At 31.8% G+C, this 17,270-nt stretch overlaps 1 protein-coding gene across 1 annotated transcript; it reads right to left on the minus strand.

Annotated features, from left to right (window-relative positions):
- Positions 1-4,859: 4,859 nt before the first annotated feature.
- Positions 4,860-6,656, minus strand: LOC108206060 (oxoglutarate-dependent flavonoid 7-O-demethylase 1). The gene is made up of 4 exons (XM_017376234.2): positions 6,264-6,656; positions 5,939-6,186; positions 5,528-5,852; positions 4,860-5,440 (listed from the first exon to the last, which is right to left on the minus strand). Exons 1-4 carry the CDS (start codon positions 6,510-6,512, stop codon positions 5,198-5,200), a joined length of 1,065 nt encoding a protein of 354 aa, XP_017231723.1. The 5' UTR covers positions 6,513-6,656; the 3' UTR covers positions 4,860-5,197.
- Between the last annotated feature and the right edge of the window lie 10,614 nt (positions 6,657-17,270).

A 17,270-nucleotide genomic window follows, 5' to 3' on the forward strand; every position in this document is an offset into this window, starting at 1 on the left:
AATCATGTAAAACAGAGTCAAAATGAGTGAGATATTAATGACAAAGTTCGGTTATGAAGTTTGAATATATCTTACTCATTTTGACTCTGTTTTACATGATTTAAGGGTCTATTTTATGTAACTTTTCTCAAGGATTTCAAATATACAATTTGATTTACAGTTTGAAATCAATAGAGAGTGAATTAAAAGTACACGAGGGTACCATAGAGAGTAAATTAAAAGTACGAGCGTACCATCGGTAGAAGTCAAAAATGCGATGATATCATTGAGAAAAGCCAATTCTATGAGTGTACCATCAAGAATTTCCCAATTTCTTTTATCAAATCTAGTTTGCAACATAAAATTATTCAATTTAATCTCATAATATTGGAACATTCGGTATGAACATCAAACACCCAATTAAAATTAGCCATCTTTTTGCTAAGTCACTTTGAAATAAAATTGAAAACAATTTCCCATTTTTTTTGTCATCAACACTACTCGAAATATAGATATTAATTGTTTAAACTCAATTTTCTGCTACTTTATCTTAAGTCTGTACAACATCCACAAAGCGCGGGAACCATTAACCTTTTGGAGAGTAAAAAATTTACATAAATTGTTAATTAATTTATAATTAACAGTCATAAGTTACAAAATCTGTCGATGTTTTAAGTTAAAAGAGATTTGTAGTTTAGATTTGCCCCAGCTCGGCAAACACGACACTTGATACCATATTATAATTTGGGGCCGTTTGGGTTAGCTTAAAATAAGTGACTTCTTGCTTATAGTAAAGAAGTGGAGTAGAAGTGAGAAGTAAATAAGTTAATAAAGTGTTTGGAAAAGAAGCAGAAGCTGTGAGAGAGAAGCTAGCATTCTTGGCTTCTTAAAAATGCTTCTACTTTTTTACACAAACGGGTCAAGAGAAGCAGAAGCCAGAAGTAGCTTCTGCTCCTCTTGGCCAAACAGGCCCAAAGTCTTTTGAAAAAGAAATTTCGGAAAAGAAATCCGAATGTAAAAGGCAAATTTAAACACTACTATTAAATAGCTGTTTGACAGTTTAGATATATTGGCTGTGTAAAACTTCAATTCTAGAAGCCTGATATGTTTTGTTTTGTCAACTGAGCTGCATTATTGTATATGAACACAGTTGCTTGTAGAATTGCAAGTCTATTATATATGGTTGTCGATGCTGGCATACATATGGATGACTTTATGTTCTTTTCCTTACACACTGTACCATACCAAATACTACCAAATTGCCTGCAAATCTTTAGTGATTGTGTGGAACAGAACAAATTATTAGAAGATGCTTTAGAAGTTATTACACGAAATGGTGCATGGACCCAAAAAGAAAACTTCTTGAATTTGGTTTTGGAATTATTTGTTAAAATATTCTATCACTGGCATTTTTCCCTACCAATAATGTTTTAGTTTAATATAAACCTTAAAGCTGGTAAAAGATTTTGTCCTTCATTATTGATTAGTAAAATATTTCAATAAACCAACTGATGCTGCAATGGACTTAAATTATCCTGATTAATAATGATAAAATTTGGCGCAATATTCATCTTCTACCCTCGTTTAGTTTGTAGTTCCAAAATGTAACTTTAAATTTTAAACATTTGATAATTTTGTTGCGAATAGTATCATGTAATTTATTAAATATAATTATCGAAACAAATTAATTGATATTTAGTCCGCCCAATTAGTGGTGATAGATCAGCGGTTGTAATGGATACTCGGAAGCATTAATATTAGAGGGTTGTGAGTTGTGAAGGTACGTGCAATCATTTTGATGACATTTTAATCTTAAATATGATTTAAATAATTTAAATATTGCTTCACGGCACACAACTAGTGATATTGCTTCTGCTAATGCTTCTGTTAATACTTTTTTATTAATCTTTTTTTTTTGTCAGGACTTTTTGATTAATCTTTACTTGGTCATAAAGTTTCAAGAAAAGCTCCCTTAACAAAAGGACTTCCTGTGGATAGTGCTAGTAGTGGTAAAATGCTAAAAAAAAGATGGATTTTCAGAATGATGGTGAATTTCATAATGCAGACAAAGACAACGAAGCTAGGGTTCTACTCATGCTGTCATGCATATAATGATAATTGTTCTGATGATAATTTGATAATTGCTCTGATGGTTTGGCAACCTGCCTACCTCAAATGTCGGAGGTTCAGCAAATTTTTTCTTAATTTTAACTTATTAACTATAAAATTAGTTAATAAATTATAAGTCAGGATTTTTTAACTAGAATTTATTTATTTTTGACCTTTCAATAATGCCATCATAGTCAAAATGTACTTCAAACCTATGTCAATATTAATTACTCCCTCTGTCCCATTTAATTGTATACGTTTCTTTTCAACTGCTCGACACGCATTTCAATGCTCTTATAAAATATAGTTCCATAACTTATTTTTGAGATTTTTTTTTTCTGAATAAAAATATAACATCCAAACTTTAATTCAGAAAAAGAAAATTTTAAAAATAAATTACACAACTACATTTTATAGGAGCATTAAAGTCCGTGCCGCGTCCCCGTCCCCCAATGTATACTACTCAGAGGGACGGAGGGAGTATAATTTATATCCAGTATGTGTTGTTAGAGCATCTCCAAGGGGCTCTCTAAATAAATTCTTAACTTCAAATTTAAAGAGCAAAGCAAAAATTAGAGCTCCAATGGGCTCTTAGAAGCTCTTTAAAAATTTAAGAGTTTATCATCTCTCCTCTCTTTTAAAGAGCATGTAAGAGCTCTTAACTTTTTTTTCATGAATATAATATTGATTTCCCTCCAACTTTACCTCCAACATTTCTCTCTTTTTACTATTCTCTCTCATTTATATGAATAAAATATGAATAAGGAGCAAGTATAAAGAAAAGCATTGGAGTTGAAATCTTTTTCAATGTCTTAACTCACTAGAAGCCAAATATTATATTATATTTTAAAGAGTGATTTAAGAGCACCATTGGAGATGCTCTTAGAGGCTTTGTGGTTGCCCATTTTGCACATGCTCAAGCACAATTATCACGGGAGCACTTGAAGTGATGAGTGAGATATATATGCATTTAGGTGTTTTACTTTATTTAATAACGGTTTTTTTTGTGTGTGCTCATGGGCACATGCTAAGCACTAAAATTTATAAATTTGGAGAGTTTTGATTGGCTTACCCTCCCTAATAATGGTGGACCCCCCTTGCAGTTACAACAATCACACCAATCAAAACCCTCCAAATTCATGGATTTTTGAGCTTAACATGTACCCATGAGCACACACTAGACAAACCCATTTAATAATACAAAATTTTCATTCACCATCCTTGGTTGGAGATTTTCTTCATAACTGCCGTCTAATTTCAATTAGAGCTCTTCCTTTTCCAACAAACTGAGATTCCTTACTGCAAGTTTGATGGCGGTTATATTTATTTTGTTGAACTATATCGTAGAACAAAAATTTAAAGTCAACACTTAAATGATGTTAACACTTAATATCTTAATACTCCCTCCGTCCCTATTTATCTGTCCACTTTGGAAGTGAAAATTTGTCCCTATTTATCTGTCCATTTATACTTTCAAAACTAATTTAATGATAGTTTTTCAAATATATCTCCATAATTTCAATTTTCAAGGCTTGACTTATTTAAAACTTGGTTGAATTCATGTTTTCAAGACATAAAGTAGGGGTATTCCACCATTTTCAAGATATTAATCAGAGGTATTTAATGAAAAAGTTTATACAATCAAGTATTTTTTGGTATGTGTTTTTTTTTCCAAAAGGGACGGAGGGAGTATCATTTAAAGTCTTTGGTATAAAGCTACTTTGAAAAGTTAATAAAATAATATATACAATGGATTCAGTGATGTAAAGTTAGTTTAAAAAACTAAATTTACAGATAAAAAAATAAGGTATTTAGAAATTAAGATACTGTTTAGGGTGGTTGTTGCAGACAGCCACAACAGTTTTTTGTTGAAAAACATGTGAAAAATTATTTGTTAATTCTACAATCAGCTTTTCTACGAGCAGCTTTTAGCTGAAAAACTGTTTTAGAAAAAACAAGTCCTGCCATGCTTTTGAAAAAAGCTGCTTTTAGCTTTTCAATCAAACGGTTACAAATTTTACTATCAAACCTCACCACAGAAAATATTTTTTTTATATTATAACTTAAAATAAGCATATATCAAAAAAATTACCAAACATTTATCTGATTTCTACAACAGCACTTTTTTTACCAGCACTTTTTCTGACCACACAGAATTTTTTAACAGCACTCCCAAATAGACCCTAAGTGAAGTGGGTGTTTGGCAAAAGAAGCATAAGTGCTTCTTTTGAGTTTTTAAGCCAGAAGAAGCTCGAAGTAGAAATGTTACTATCTTTTATAGTGATTTGCATGTTATTATGAAGTTTTTAAAATTTTAATATGTAATAAACTTTATTTATAAAGAGAGTTTGTTTTATTTGAATAATATAGTTTTTATATTTATAAATTTAAATTACCAAATACACAATTGACTAATAAATAATTATCCAAACACTTTTAATAACTTATAAGTCAAGTAACTTATAATCTACTCCCTCCGTCCCCCTGAGTTGTATACATGGGGGACGGGGACGCGGCACGGACTTTAATGCTCCTGTTTTACATAGTTCTATAACTTATTTTTAAGATTTTTCTTTTCTGAATAAAAGTTTGAATGTTATATTTTTATTCAGAAAAAGAAAATTTTAAAAATAAGTTATAGAACTATATTTTACAAGATCATTGAAGTGCGTGTCGAGCAGTGAAAAAGAAACGTATAGAATTAAATGGGACAGAGGGAGTAATTCTTTGTTTTAAGCACTAAGTCACCATTTTTAAGTTAAAGACCATAGTCCCTAAATTTGAAATAAGTATTATTTTACAACCAAAAATCACATTTTTGTTGTGAACGATAACAATAATTCCATCTAACCATTAAACTTGCTCTTATTAGAAGCACTGTTACTGCTTACCAATAAGTAACTTACGAACAAACATAACACATACATATGTATATTTGATGAAACCAAGCTAATACATATATATCAACTGGACAAATAAAATATGTGATCACCATATAACTTTTATTCAATACTCTCACGACTGGCCGAGAAGCTGAAAGCAGAGATCAAATATAGCAACACTCTCGAATGGGAGGACTGCCGAAATTTTGTGTCCTGGGACATTTGGTTTATATTCTTAGAGTGTCCAAAAAAGATTTCCCATTAAGCTTCTGAGAAAACAATCCCTTCAAGTAATCCTGAGTAGTAGTTCTGTGAAACTTTGCAGGAGTTTCGGACGAGAAAAGGCTGGGCGCAGGACCGAAATCTCCATGATAGTTGGGGGATAGAAAAGTAGCCAGGGACAATCTTTCTTTCACAGAGTTCACAACGCCTCTATGTTCAATACTGGGGTACGTTCCATTAGTCACAATCTAAAAATTCAGCACAGCAATTGATCAAGCCAACAGTCTAAATAACGAAAAACTAAAAATATTAATAGTGTAGAGTAGTAGACATACCTCCAAAATATCTCCAATGTTTATAACAAAAGCAGAAGGCAATGGTTTAACTGGGATCCAGATACCGTCCTTCCTAACCTGGAGCCCTTCCATTTCGTTTAGTTGAAGAAGAATGGTGAGGCCAACAGCATCACTATGAGGCGTGAGTCCAATAACCTGATCCGGTTGAGGGCATGGAGGATAGCAGTTCATCCTCATTGATTGCAAGCCTTCATCAAATAGCACTTCCATATCTTCGGGCTTCATTCTGAGAGCTTTCGCCATCACGTTCAAAATTTTCATGGCCAGGCTCTTTAGCTCCCTTGAATAAGCCTCAATAGCGACTCTGCATATGTGTAAATATTACAGCACATATAATAATAGTATAAATATGTGTTCGATGCTTTAGAGGATAAGAAACTTCGTGGTCACCTGAATGGAAGAGGAAGTTGCGGTAATAAGTGAGGTTTTCTTAGCTCGGCAGGAAGGGTGATTATGAAAAACATGTCGGCCCAATCAAGCTTCTGCTCCTCCGAGACTACGAAGACTTGTCCATACCCCTCCACATCTCCCTCTAATTGACCAAACTTTTTCTTCTCTTCCAGTGGCAGATTAAAGAACTTCTCAGCCTCAGCTTTCACTCTGTCAAGTAACGAATCGCTGACCCCATGGTTTGTCAGCTTCATACACACACATAAAATCTTGTTAGCCAATTATCTTAGTATATGAAGTACATAAGATGAATATTTTTACTTACCTGAAAGAAACCCCATTCCTTACAGGCACTGTGTAACCTTTCCAGCTCAGTGTCCATTTTATCGCCGTGAAGTAACATCTCCATGTCAATTACAGGGACTTCAAGTCCGGGATTGGGCCTGGAAAGAGCTGGTTCTTGATCGGGACGTACGTATCGGGATGGTACTGCAGCCATCTTCTCCTTGGCCAGTTCATGGACTGAAGGTACCTCCAGAGAACTCCCTAGCTTTGTTGCTGTTGCCACTTCCATATCTTACAATGCTCTAAGATCCCTTTTTCTGAGTTTGATTGTTTTATCTACTTTGTTAAATGCATTGGATATATGCCTACAGACTGGAGTTTATATAGACAAATGTCATCTGTATTTGACATGGATTTTTTTAAGACTTTTTGTATTTAATTAATTAAGATGTATAAGTTCTTTTGTTTGTTTTTTTTTTAGGAAAAAGATATATAAGTTCTTAAAACTTTTGTAACAACCAAGTATTATATTTTATTTTGCTTAGTCCCTTTCCTTTTTGCTTGCCGTAACGAAGCTTGACCTTTAATATGTGTGGTCCAAATCTATATGACTTTTTTGTTGAAATACAAATCTATTATCTATATGACTTCTTATATCAAGCAGTTATGTAGGCGCCAACTCCCGGTTCTATCTCTTCCTTCTTTGAAAGTTTATCTAGAAGGCGATACGTGTGATTAGTTGGTTGTATGGGTTAAAATTTAGAGTAGTCTTAACTAATTCAAATTTTATTTTCAATTTTTCTTTTTCAATGTGTCGTGATAGACGGAAGGTTGATTTTAATTGGATGATTTATGTGCACACGGAATCACATTATTATTAGTACAAGAATAATTAATCATGCATTATCAACTAGATTTGAGAAATTAATATGGGAAGACTTTTTGGAAAAAGCTTAAGTATATCTCAAAGTTGAGGATTACATACAAATTGGTCGTAGATTAATATGTATATAAGTTAAAATAGACTATCTCAACTTAGTATATACCAACTTAGTATATATTTGCCACGACGGGAGTTATGTTTTACGGGAGTTATGTTTTACGAGTAACAATTAAATTTGTATGTATGACGGGAGTTATGCTTTATGAGTAACAATTGAATTTGTATGTATGACGGGAGTTATGCTTTACGAGTAACAATTAAATTTGCGTCAATCATTCATTGGTATTATAATTTAATTATAAATAATATTTGATTATCAAAATTCATATAAAATTAATTATTATTAATTAATCATTAATATCCTTAGTATCCTCTAACTTTTTTTAACGTAGGAGCCCGCAGACTTTAACAATAGTTATTATCATTACCGTGTTTATTAGTTATATTGTAGAACAAATGTTTCATGATTAGTAAAAACAATTATTCTGCTTGTGTATTATATTGTAAAACTTGATTTTTAATTTATCACATGTTTAAATATATTGTATAAAAAAATTAAAATTAAAATTATTAGATTATAATTTATGTAATTTTTAAAATGAGGACTCTAAAATTTCATATAAATATTCTGTAGGATGAAGATGGAGATATCTCACACTACATATCAGAATCGTGTACGAGAATAAATTTTTGAAATAAGTTGAACTATTTTATATTGATGATTAAGGAGGTTTGTTATATTTTTTTTCTTTATTACTTTCCCCGACCTTCTCCGTAAGAAACCTCAACATTCTCTTTACTGTTGAAGTAGCCGTCTATTATGTGAAGGGCTTTCACCGACGGAAAACTTCAAAATTATCTTCTTTTTATTTTTTTTAATGCATTTCTTCATTTATTAGTTCTTTTCAATAATTTCTCAATTTATCTAGATTTTGTTTGGTTTCTGCTTATGCGAGTTTGAATTTTTGTTTAGGTTTTTCCGTTGTTCATTATATCCGAGATTACAGATTTACGACATTTCATGGCATTGATTGAGTGATAAAAGTTTATATATGATGATTATATGGTTGATTGATCAAAACAACAGTGCAAGTATTGCCACATGTATATATCTCTTCAACAAATCGTTTGGTTGCTTACCGAATAAGAAAGAATTCAACAACGATTATTCTGTGTTTGTTTAACTTTGATTATATCTGTAAATATCGTGTAATTTTTAATTATTGAATTATTTTCTTTTTTCAATAGAAAAGATGGGCGGTTTGATAAAATATTATCAGTTTGATAGAAACATATCGCCATTATGTGGTTCAAATAGATGTCGATAATACAGATATACGCAGTACATGGTAACAAAGGATAACGTAAGAACAATCTCCACTGACTTTATTTTGTGGTTTGATAGTGCTCGGCAAGCATGACAATAAAGAGTCCAAGGACTTATGAAGAAGTCTAGGCTGGCAGGTAAGTCTTATGTAATGGTTTTTCCGCCTTTGTAAATTCAAAGTCTCATTGTGCATGATGCATGTTGTACACTTGTACGTAGTAGTAATAGACATCTCATCACTTCCATCCTTACCAGAACCATATTTATCAATGATCATAATGATTGCAATACACGTAATTACAGGTTTTCAACGAGTCAGTATATTTCATTACGGTCATTATATATTACTAATTATTTTATCTTTATTCTACACCTTACCCACTGTCAGCATCCCTCTTCGTCGGGGGAAAAATTAAAATTGAAATCTTGATGAACACTAAAGAAATTTTGGAAATATTGATATATTTTGAAATTTTGAATGATATTTTAATAATTGTTTTAAATTTATAATGGTGACCCAAAGTATAAAAGTCTTGGGTAAAATATAATACAAACATGTCAAAAAACAATTTAGAGAAACTGTGCCCGGCCCCCATGTCTCTTAATGGATCCTCTCCTGTGTTATCACCCCAACAAAGTGTGATCAGCATTTATCATTGTTTCTATATCAAACCTCACGGCATCCGAACATCATATCCCTTTATACTCTCCCTAACTGTTGTTACTTCTTTGACTTCATCATCATTCTCTTCTCCATACTACTTTTCTTCTTCGACGACCACCTCTCGGCTCCTTTTCAACAATACTTTTACACTTCTCCGGCGACCTCCATTATAATTACTTATTTAGAAATCTTTAATACTCAACATATATACACAACTGTTATAATCATTTATTATAGTTTCATATTAACTTTCTAAGGTACCGTTTTGCACTGCTATTTACAGAATGTGAAAGGCATATGTTAAGCCTATTTGTAATTAAGAGGTATCAACTCAACTCTGATAAGAAAGCAAGTACTGTTAATCGGAATCCGTACGAAGAACGTCAAATGATTTATTGAAGATTTTATGTCAGAAGAATTTCAGGATGCTGCTGCAAACCACTGAAAGAAGTTCATTAATATGTTCAAGCCTCAGTGTACAAATAATCTTTTGTGGCACGTCCAGAAGATCAGAAGGTATAAAGTTTAAATACTTTATTTATTCAGAAGATTCCATATTGTGTCTACAAATGAAGAACAACTCAAAAGACGAAGAATCGACGAACAAGCCACAACTTAATTGTTTAATTGACAAGAAATATTTGATTCAGCTAGTTACAGATGCACCAGACAGTACATTTGTGTATCAGCTTATCAGATTAAATATTCAGCGTCAAAAGAAGGTGGTCGTTCAATCAAGTCAAAGATCGTAATTGTTTAAAGAAGACCGAAGACTCTGCTGCCGAAGAAAAGGGTTAAATGATTATTTAATTAATTATTTCACTTCTCAAAATAATTATATTGGATGTGTAATATATTTATTAAATTGATTCTATCTCGAATTAATTTAATTTATGAATTTATGCATTTAATATAATTAAGTGAATATTAATTGGTTAATTATTTAAAAAGGAAAAACAATTATCTTATTATTCTTAAACTTGGCAAGACAATCCAAAGGATTGTCTTGCCAAGCTTTGTCCCTCTTCCAAGACATGGAAAGACAATCTCAGTGATTGTCTTGCTGAGTCTTGGCTTGTCTATTCTTTAGCTTGCAAGACGATCTCTAAGATTGTCTTGCCGAATGACTTGCAAGACAATCTTGGAGATTGTCTTGCCGAGCTCTCCATTGTCTTACCGAGCTTGGGATTGTCTTTCCCTTATCTTGGAATGTCTTACTAAGCTATAGACAATCTCTCAGATTGTCTTGCCCTGGCTCAAATCGTCTTGCCTTGCTTATTTCAGCAAGACAATGTGCTCAATTGTCTTAGCAAGTCATTGCATTGTCTTGTCTTCAATTGTCTTGTCTTGTTCAAGGGATTTGCCTATAAATATGGCCTCCCCCTTCATTTGAAAAGTTGTTCATTGTATTTGTAAGCTTTCAAGTTGTGCTAAACTTGCTATTCGTTAAATCCACAGTTTACTGTGCTTTGATTATTTGGTTGTTTTAAACCGCTAAGTTAGAATACTTCTTGTCGAATTTATTCGACGAACTAGTGGACTTTAAAACTGAACCATATTAATTATATAATGACTTACACATTGTTATATAATTAATTAAAATCTGATTATCAAGTTAAACACCAATCAGATTATTCCGCCGCGATTATTTTATGACGATTGTATTCAACCTCCCTCTACAATCGTTTCAGGACCTAACAGAATGCAACAATAGTTTTTTGCTTAAAAACACGTGAACAACTGTTTGTTAAATCTAAAAACAGCTTTTATGAAATACAACTTTTAGCTCAATAGTTTCTTTTAGGAAAAAGTCCCCCTATACTTTTGCAAAAAGTTGCTTTCATTTTTTATGGAAAGTTGTCATAGATGTGACTATTAAATATCATCAAAAACATTTTTTTGATACATTCTCAAAATATGCAAGTATCAAAAATAATTACCAAGCAACTATATGATTTCGACAACAACACTTTCTTATCAGCACTTTTTCAAATAACATAGCAATTTTTAATAGCACTCCCGAATAGATCCTAAATACACAATGTAATATATATATATATATATATATATATATATATATATATATATATTTATATATATATATATTTATGTATATATATATATATTTAAAAATCCTAATTTAAAAATTATAATAATTTTAAAAAGAACACTTCAAGAATCCTTCAAATATTAAAAGTTATAGGTGAAACACTTAATAGAATCTTAATATTATTAATATAATGAAGGGTTCGAGGATTTATAAGATCAACTGTCATTTTGTACCAAGATTTTTAAAAATATATATATACAAGATTCACTAAGATATTTTACTATAAATATTATATGTTAAATGTAAAACAATATTTTTTTTTTTAAATCTTTTCAAGGTGAATCTCTTAAAATTTGAAATTTGAAATTTACATTGAATATACTTTAAATGATTGAGAATCTATTTAAAGATGACATTAATGTGAGAATGATTTGGTATATATTTATGTTACGAGAGAGAGAGAGAGAGAGAGAGAGAGTCATACTCCAATATAAACCAAATTAGCCTACAAACTAAAAACATAATTTTTAAGCACTACTATTTTTAACAACAGATATCACTATTTTGTACATCAGAGATCACTATTTTATATGTAGCATATCTCCCAAATATAAATATATACATACACATATATGCAATGTATATGACCATCATCTTCAACCGAATAGTAATAATGGACCTCTTACCACCACAATCAAACATTTTCATGACTTGCCACCGTTGCCTACCATCATTAATAGTCACATATACTTTCTATCATTACTTACCAAAACAAGCGACTACTTACCACCATCATACAACTTCTCTTGCGGCATCCTACCGCCAAGAACCTTCCTATGACTGAAATTGATCATCTATAATCGATTATCAATAGTTTAGGTAAGTAGATTTTCTCAATTTTGATGATAAAAGTCGCTGTTTATATACTGTGTAAAAATAGTGATTAGTGCAATATAAATTAGTAATACCCATAGTTGTAAATAGTGGTAGGAAAACTGATTTGATCACTTGCCTATATATATATATATATATATATATATATATATATATATATATAGAGAGAGAGAGAGAGTTTTACTCCAATAGAAACCTGCTTAGTCTAGAAACTAAAAACCAAGCTGAAATATCACTAAATCCTAAAGCAGATACCACTAAATTCTTAAACAACCACATCTCCACCTCTATCTTCACCAACCCCACCTCCATCTTCACCAACCCCACCTCCACATCCGCCATTGCCACCACCTCCGTCGTCACCTCTTCCATAACCACCAACACCTCTATGCCACCCGCCTCCTCCATCTCTACCTCCATTATTTCTCTAACAACACAATCTCCACCTCCATCTTCACCAACCCCATCTTGGTCGCTGCTTCAACCTCCTTCAGCCCCGTTCATACTTCTTTCTCCACCTCGGCTCAACTTCAAAACACCGCCACTATTCCGGCAACGCTCCAACCCCCTACTTCAAGTCACCCACACCTTCGCTACAATCATCCTTCCTCCATCTCTACCTTCACCTCCACCACCGTCACCACCATCTGAATCGAAAACGTGAACAGATCTGGAGATTTGAGCAGTTTTTCGAACATATATGGAGATTCTGGGCTGTTTCTGCAAATTTTCACTAATTCTTGCAACACATATCACTAAATCCTAAAGAGAATATCACTAAATTGTACTGCGAATATCACTAACTTGTATTGGTTTCTAGTTTTTATTTTAAAAGTGGTTTCTATTTGATCATGAGCATATATATATATATATATATATATATATATATATATATATATATATATATATATATCTGTGTGTGTGTGTGTTTGTCTGCATGTATGTATCTCTCTCTATATATATAGGGTCCTACTCCAATGCAAACTTATAAAATACAAACTAAATACAAACCAATGCAATTAAGTAGAATGATAAGGGTTTACAGAAATATAAAAGAAATTAGAATGCGATGACATGAATAAAACGTTGTATGTAAGTTAAAAAACTATTGTTTCATAACCTTTGGCATAAATGTTCTTGCCTCAAACTGTTGTCTAAGAAAAGCTATAACATGTTGCCATGCTTTCCGGCCATAGGAAAGTCGATGTACCGTTGTTTAAAGAATGTTTTACTTGACACGAATACCCCGTTGCGTGTCACCTCCAAACTGTTGTTTCATATGTTTTTTAACAATTCATCTTTCCTAAACAATGTTTTATTTAAGTAACTTTAACAAGCCTCGGAAACCTATTGTTCTAGCTTGTTCTAATAATGGTTACTTCAAACTTGTCTGATATTCTACCAGACGGTGGTTCGATAGTCAACGGGAGATTTCGAGTTAGACAACGGTGACAAATAGTTGTGTGAACCTGTTTTCCTTGTAGTGGTATCGTTATTATCTCCTATTCTTTGGCCAGTTCATAGACTAAGGCTCTGTTCACTTTGTGTGAATGGAATGATTTTGCACTAAATGGAATGGTCATTCTAGGCTGAATGAATTATGGACTTGTTTGGTTGGGCTAGCCGAATAGAATGACTTATCCAGGTCCATTTTGTTTGGGCTAAAAAAAATAACAAGTTCATATCCCTATTAAAAAAGGCGGGATAGACAAAGCAGACAATCTATACTTTTGATCCTAGAGATTATTCTCTCTGTATGTGATCTCTCTCCGATTAGTGCGCACTCTCTCTCCCAATTAGATCTCTAGCACTTTCTTTCTCTCTCGCAATTAGCTCTCTCTCGGTTAGTTCTCTCTCTCTCTCCCTCACTCCCTCCCTCTGATTCGAGTACCTACTTGTATCAGCTTGAATTGTTGATTTTTAGTATGTAAACATTGTCGATATTATAAAGTGTTTAATTTATATGTTTGGGAATTTTTTACTAAGTTAATTTTATAGGCCAGTATTTTGTGTGTATTAATGTGCTGTCTATTTATATTTTTTCTGTTGTTATGTTTCAATATAGCCATGGCCCGACTTCCGTTGACTATGATCCAACATATTCGGAAGAAGAAATATATTTTATTATATACACTATGGATGCAAATGATTTTATCGTTCAATGCTATTTTCCATCTTATGGCTCTTTTCCATCTTATGTTTCTCTCTCAGTTGACGAGAAAAACTTTGAGAGAATGATACACGATTTTAAGATTGAACGAAATCAATATATAGGATGATTCATGAAGGCCTTTCTAGCTCTCTGTTGAAATTCTTCGAATGGATAAAAGATCGTTCTATAAGTTGTGTTTCATGTTGGAATCAAGGGGTTATGTGCAACAAAGTAGGCATGTTAACGTGGTAGAAAAAGTTGCTATGTTTCTTTATATTCTAGGACACCACACAAAAATGCATATTTTTCACACAGATTTTCAAAGATCAAAGCAATCAATCATTAGGTATTTTCATACGGTACTAAAAGGGATTTTGAGGTTACAAGGAGATTATTTTTTTTATTAATAAGGTATCTTTAACTAATGGTTACAGCCTCATGTTGGGGTTTTGAAATGGAGAAGCACACCATTTTCATATTTTGACGATGTTCCAATCATCTTTGGCAAAGATAAAGCAACTGGTCATAACACTGAAAATGCAATAGAGGTGGAAAAAAATATCAATTTGGAAGAATCTGCTCAAGAAGGAATGATGATTCGAGTATGCAAGCATCTGATGAGTCTACTTCTAAAAGGAGTTCAAAGAGGAAAAAATTTGATGGTGAACAAATGGCTGAGTCGATGTATAATGCTTCCAAAATGATAGCTGCTGGGTTTGCAAATTCAACTAAGGTGATGGCAGCTGAGTTTGCAGGTTCCACTAAGTTGTTAATTGCTGCAGAAGCTGATAGGTTGGAGAAAAAAGAAAAGCTTATGGTCGAATTGTCAAAGTTGTCTAAATTGATGTTGTGCAAAAGTTCAAGATTGCAAAAAAGACAGCTGATAGTGAAAATTTAATGGTGTTATTTTTTGGAGCATCGGATGTAAAGAAGAAACAACTTGTTGATGTTATACTTGCAGGTGAAATATAATCATTATTGCAAGTATATAGCTTAGTTTCAGAGATAAAAATGATATGCAACCACTTTCCTTTTTGTGCATTCCATTTATTGATTATCCTTTTTTTTTTTATCTGGCAGACTGTGTTTGTAGAATATCCTAGTTTTCCAAACAATTATGCAACAAGAAGAAACAAGAATTAGAGCGTTTTTTTGTCTTAATTACAACTTATGAATATTTCGAGACTTGTTGATTTTTATATTGTACTTATTTTAATGAAGTTCAATTTAACTATTTTATTATATTGCCTCTAGTTAATTGTACTTCTTTTTGTCGCCCGAAATAATTTTTTTCCAAAATAAAACTAGTAATCAGGTTTTACAATGATTAAATTAAATATGACCAAAAAACATTTAATTTATTCTAAAAATTGATGAGTGCTTTAGAAAAGAACTTAAAATAGATATCAATAAAATAATCTTAAAAAAACCTTATCTAATTTCATTCCATTACATCCTAAATAATTGGACAAGTGACAAGGGAATGGAATGACCATTCCTTTCCAATTCAATTCCCATTCAATTCCTTTTACCATTCAATCCTGCACCATTCCGTTCCTGCAAAGTGACACAACCTAAGGTACATGGGATAGCTCCTTAGCTTTGTTTCTTTTGTCACTTTCATTTGTTACAATTCTCTGAGATCTCCTATGCTCATCAAATACGTGTTATTCTCTGAATTTTATACTAACAAGTTTAAAGGTTGTATTTAATATCAGCTTCGAGATTTTTTTTAATTCCAAATTACAATTTTAGGTCAATTCATATTTTGAAGTATTCATTAGAATGTGATGGTATATATTTAATAAAGAATAACAAATCTTCTATTGATTTTAAGGTATCCACTTAAATTTTTAGTTATGCTTAAAAATATATGTCATATTTCAATATTACTTCCGCTGGAAATTACACCTGCAAGTAATATTTGAAAGAAGAATATTTTATAGGGTTCCGGAGAGAGTATTGAACAAGCTATACATATTCAAGTGTTTTTTTTCAACAAGGATGATTCTATATATATAGGCGTAACATCCCTCTTCCTCCACCGCATAAAATGTAACTGCACAACACATTTATTACTGATAATAAATATCATTTTGTGAACATATTTGTAACTTATGCCATTAAATCACAACATCAATTCTATTAAGTAAATTATTTACTTGTTATTATATTTTACAAATAAAGTAAAATACAACATCTCCCACTTAACATATTTTTCAAATATTATTCCTACCTCCTACTTTTCACCTAGTCTACAAATATTTGAATTTAAATCACTCCCTCATTTTTGGAGTTGTATTTTAACTTTACTCTTTACAACCTCATTGTAGCTTCAACCAAATATTAATTCACAATATATTAACAAGACTTAATAAGTATGTCAAGTTAAATGATTTGATAACCAAACTTTTCACAATTCTGGCCTTGCACATATCATACATTCAATATTTACAAAACATACGAGATTTCACAAAAATAAATGATTTTCCAAACAAACACTCATTTTTCAAAGCGGAGACACAACCATCATCACAAAGTTATCAAATAAATTCCTAAGTTTCCGAAACGCTGACACAACCTAATTCAATAAAACTTTCCGAATGAGCTTCTACTTCTTCTCAAAGTGTAAACACAATCGTCTAATTCTTTCTTGACATAAAAATTTACAACAAGACAAGTCTCAAATTTAAAACATACTTATTATTCTTATATTTTCTTTCCAAAATTCACTCACAAACTTGTGAATGTTCTATCCTTAAGAATAACAAACAACTCCCACCTTTGTTTCTTTTCCACTAACTCAATGATTTTCATTCCCGAGTTGAATTTTTTTTATCTTGTTTCCCAAAAACAAAATATAATTTGTTCATCATACTAATCGATGATTTCGGACTATCATAAACGTAATAGTCTTTCATTCACTTCTACAATTTCCGATAACTTAATTATTCCTAACCATATACGAAGGTTAAATCACAATATTCATATCTGAATCATCGTTCTTGATTGGATTT

Source organism: Daucus carota, chromosome 2 (assembly GCF_001625215.2).
Source record: "Daucus carota subsp. sativus chromosome 2, DH1 v3.0, whole genome shotgun sequence".
NCBI lineage: Eukaryota > Viridiplantae > Streptophyta > Magnoliopsida > Apiales > Apiaceae > Daucus > Daucus carota.

Excerpts from the sequence above, each read along its gene's own strand:
- LOC108206060 (XM_017376234.2), bottom strand. The coding sequence starts at position 6,512 with ATGGAAGTGGCAACAGCAACAAAGCTAGGGAGTTCTCTGGAGGTACCT. Across the intron at positions 6,187-6,263 it reads AGGAATGGGGTTTCTTTCAG|CTGACAAACCATGGGGTCAG; the intron begins GTAAGTAAAAAT and ends GTGTGTATGAAG. Across the intron at positions 5,853-5,938 it reads CAACTTCCTCTTCCATTCAG|AGTCGCTATTGAGGCTTATT; the intron begins GTGACCACGAAG and ends ACACATATGCAG.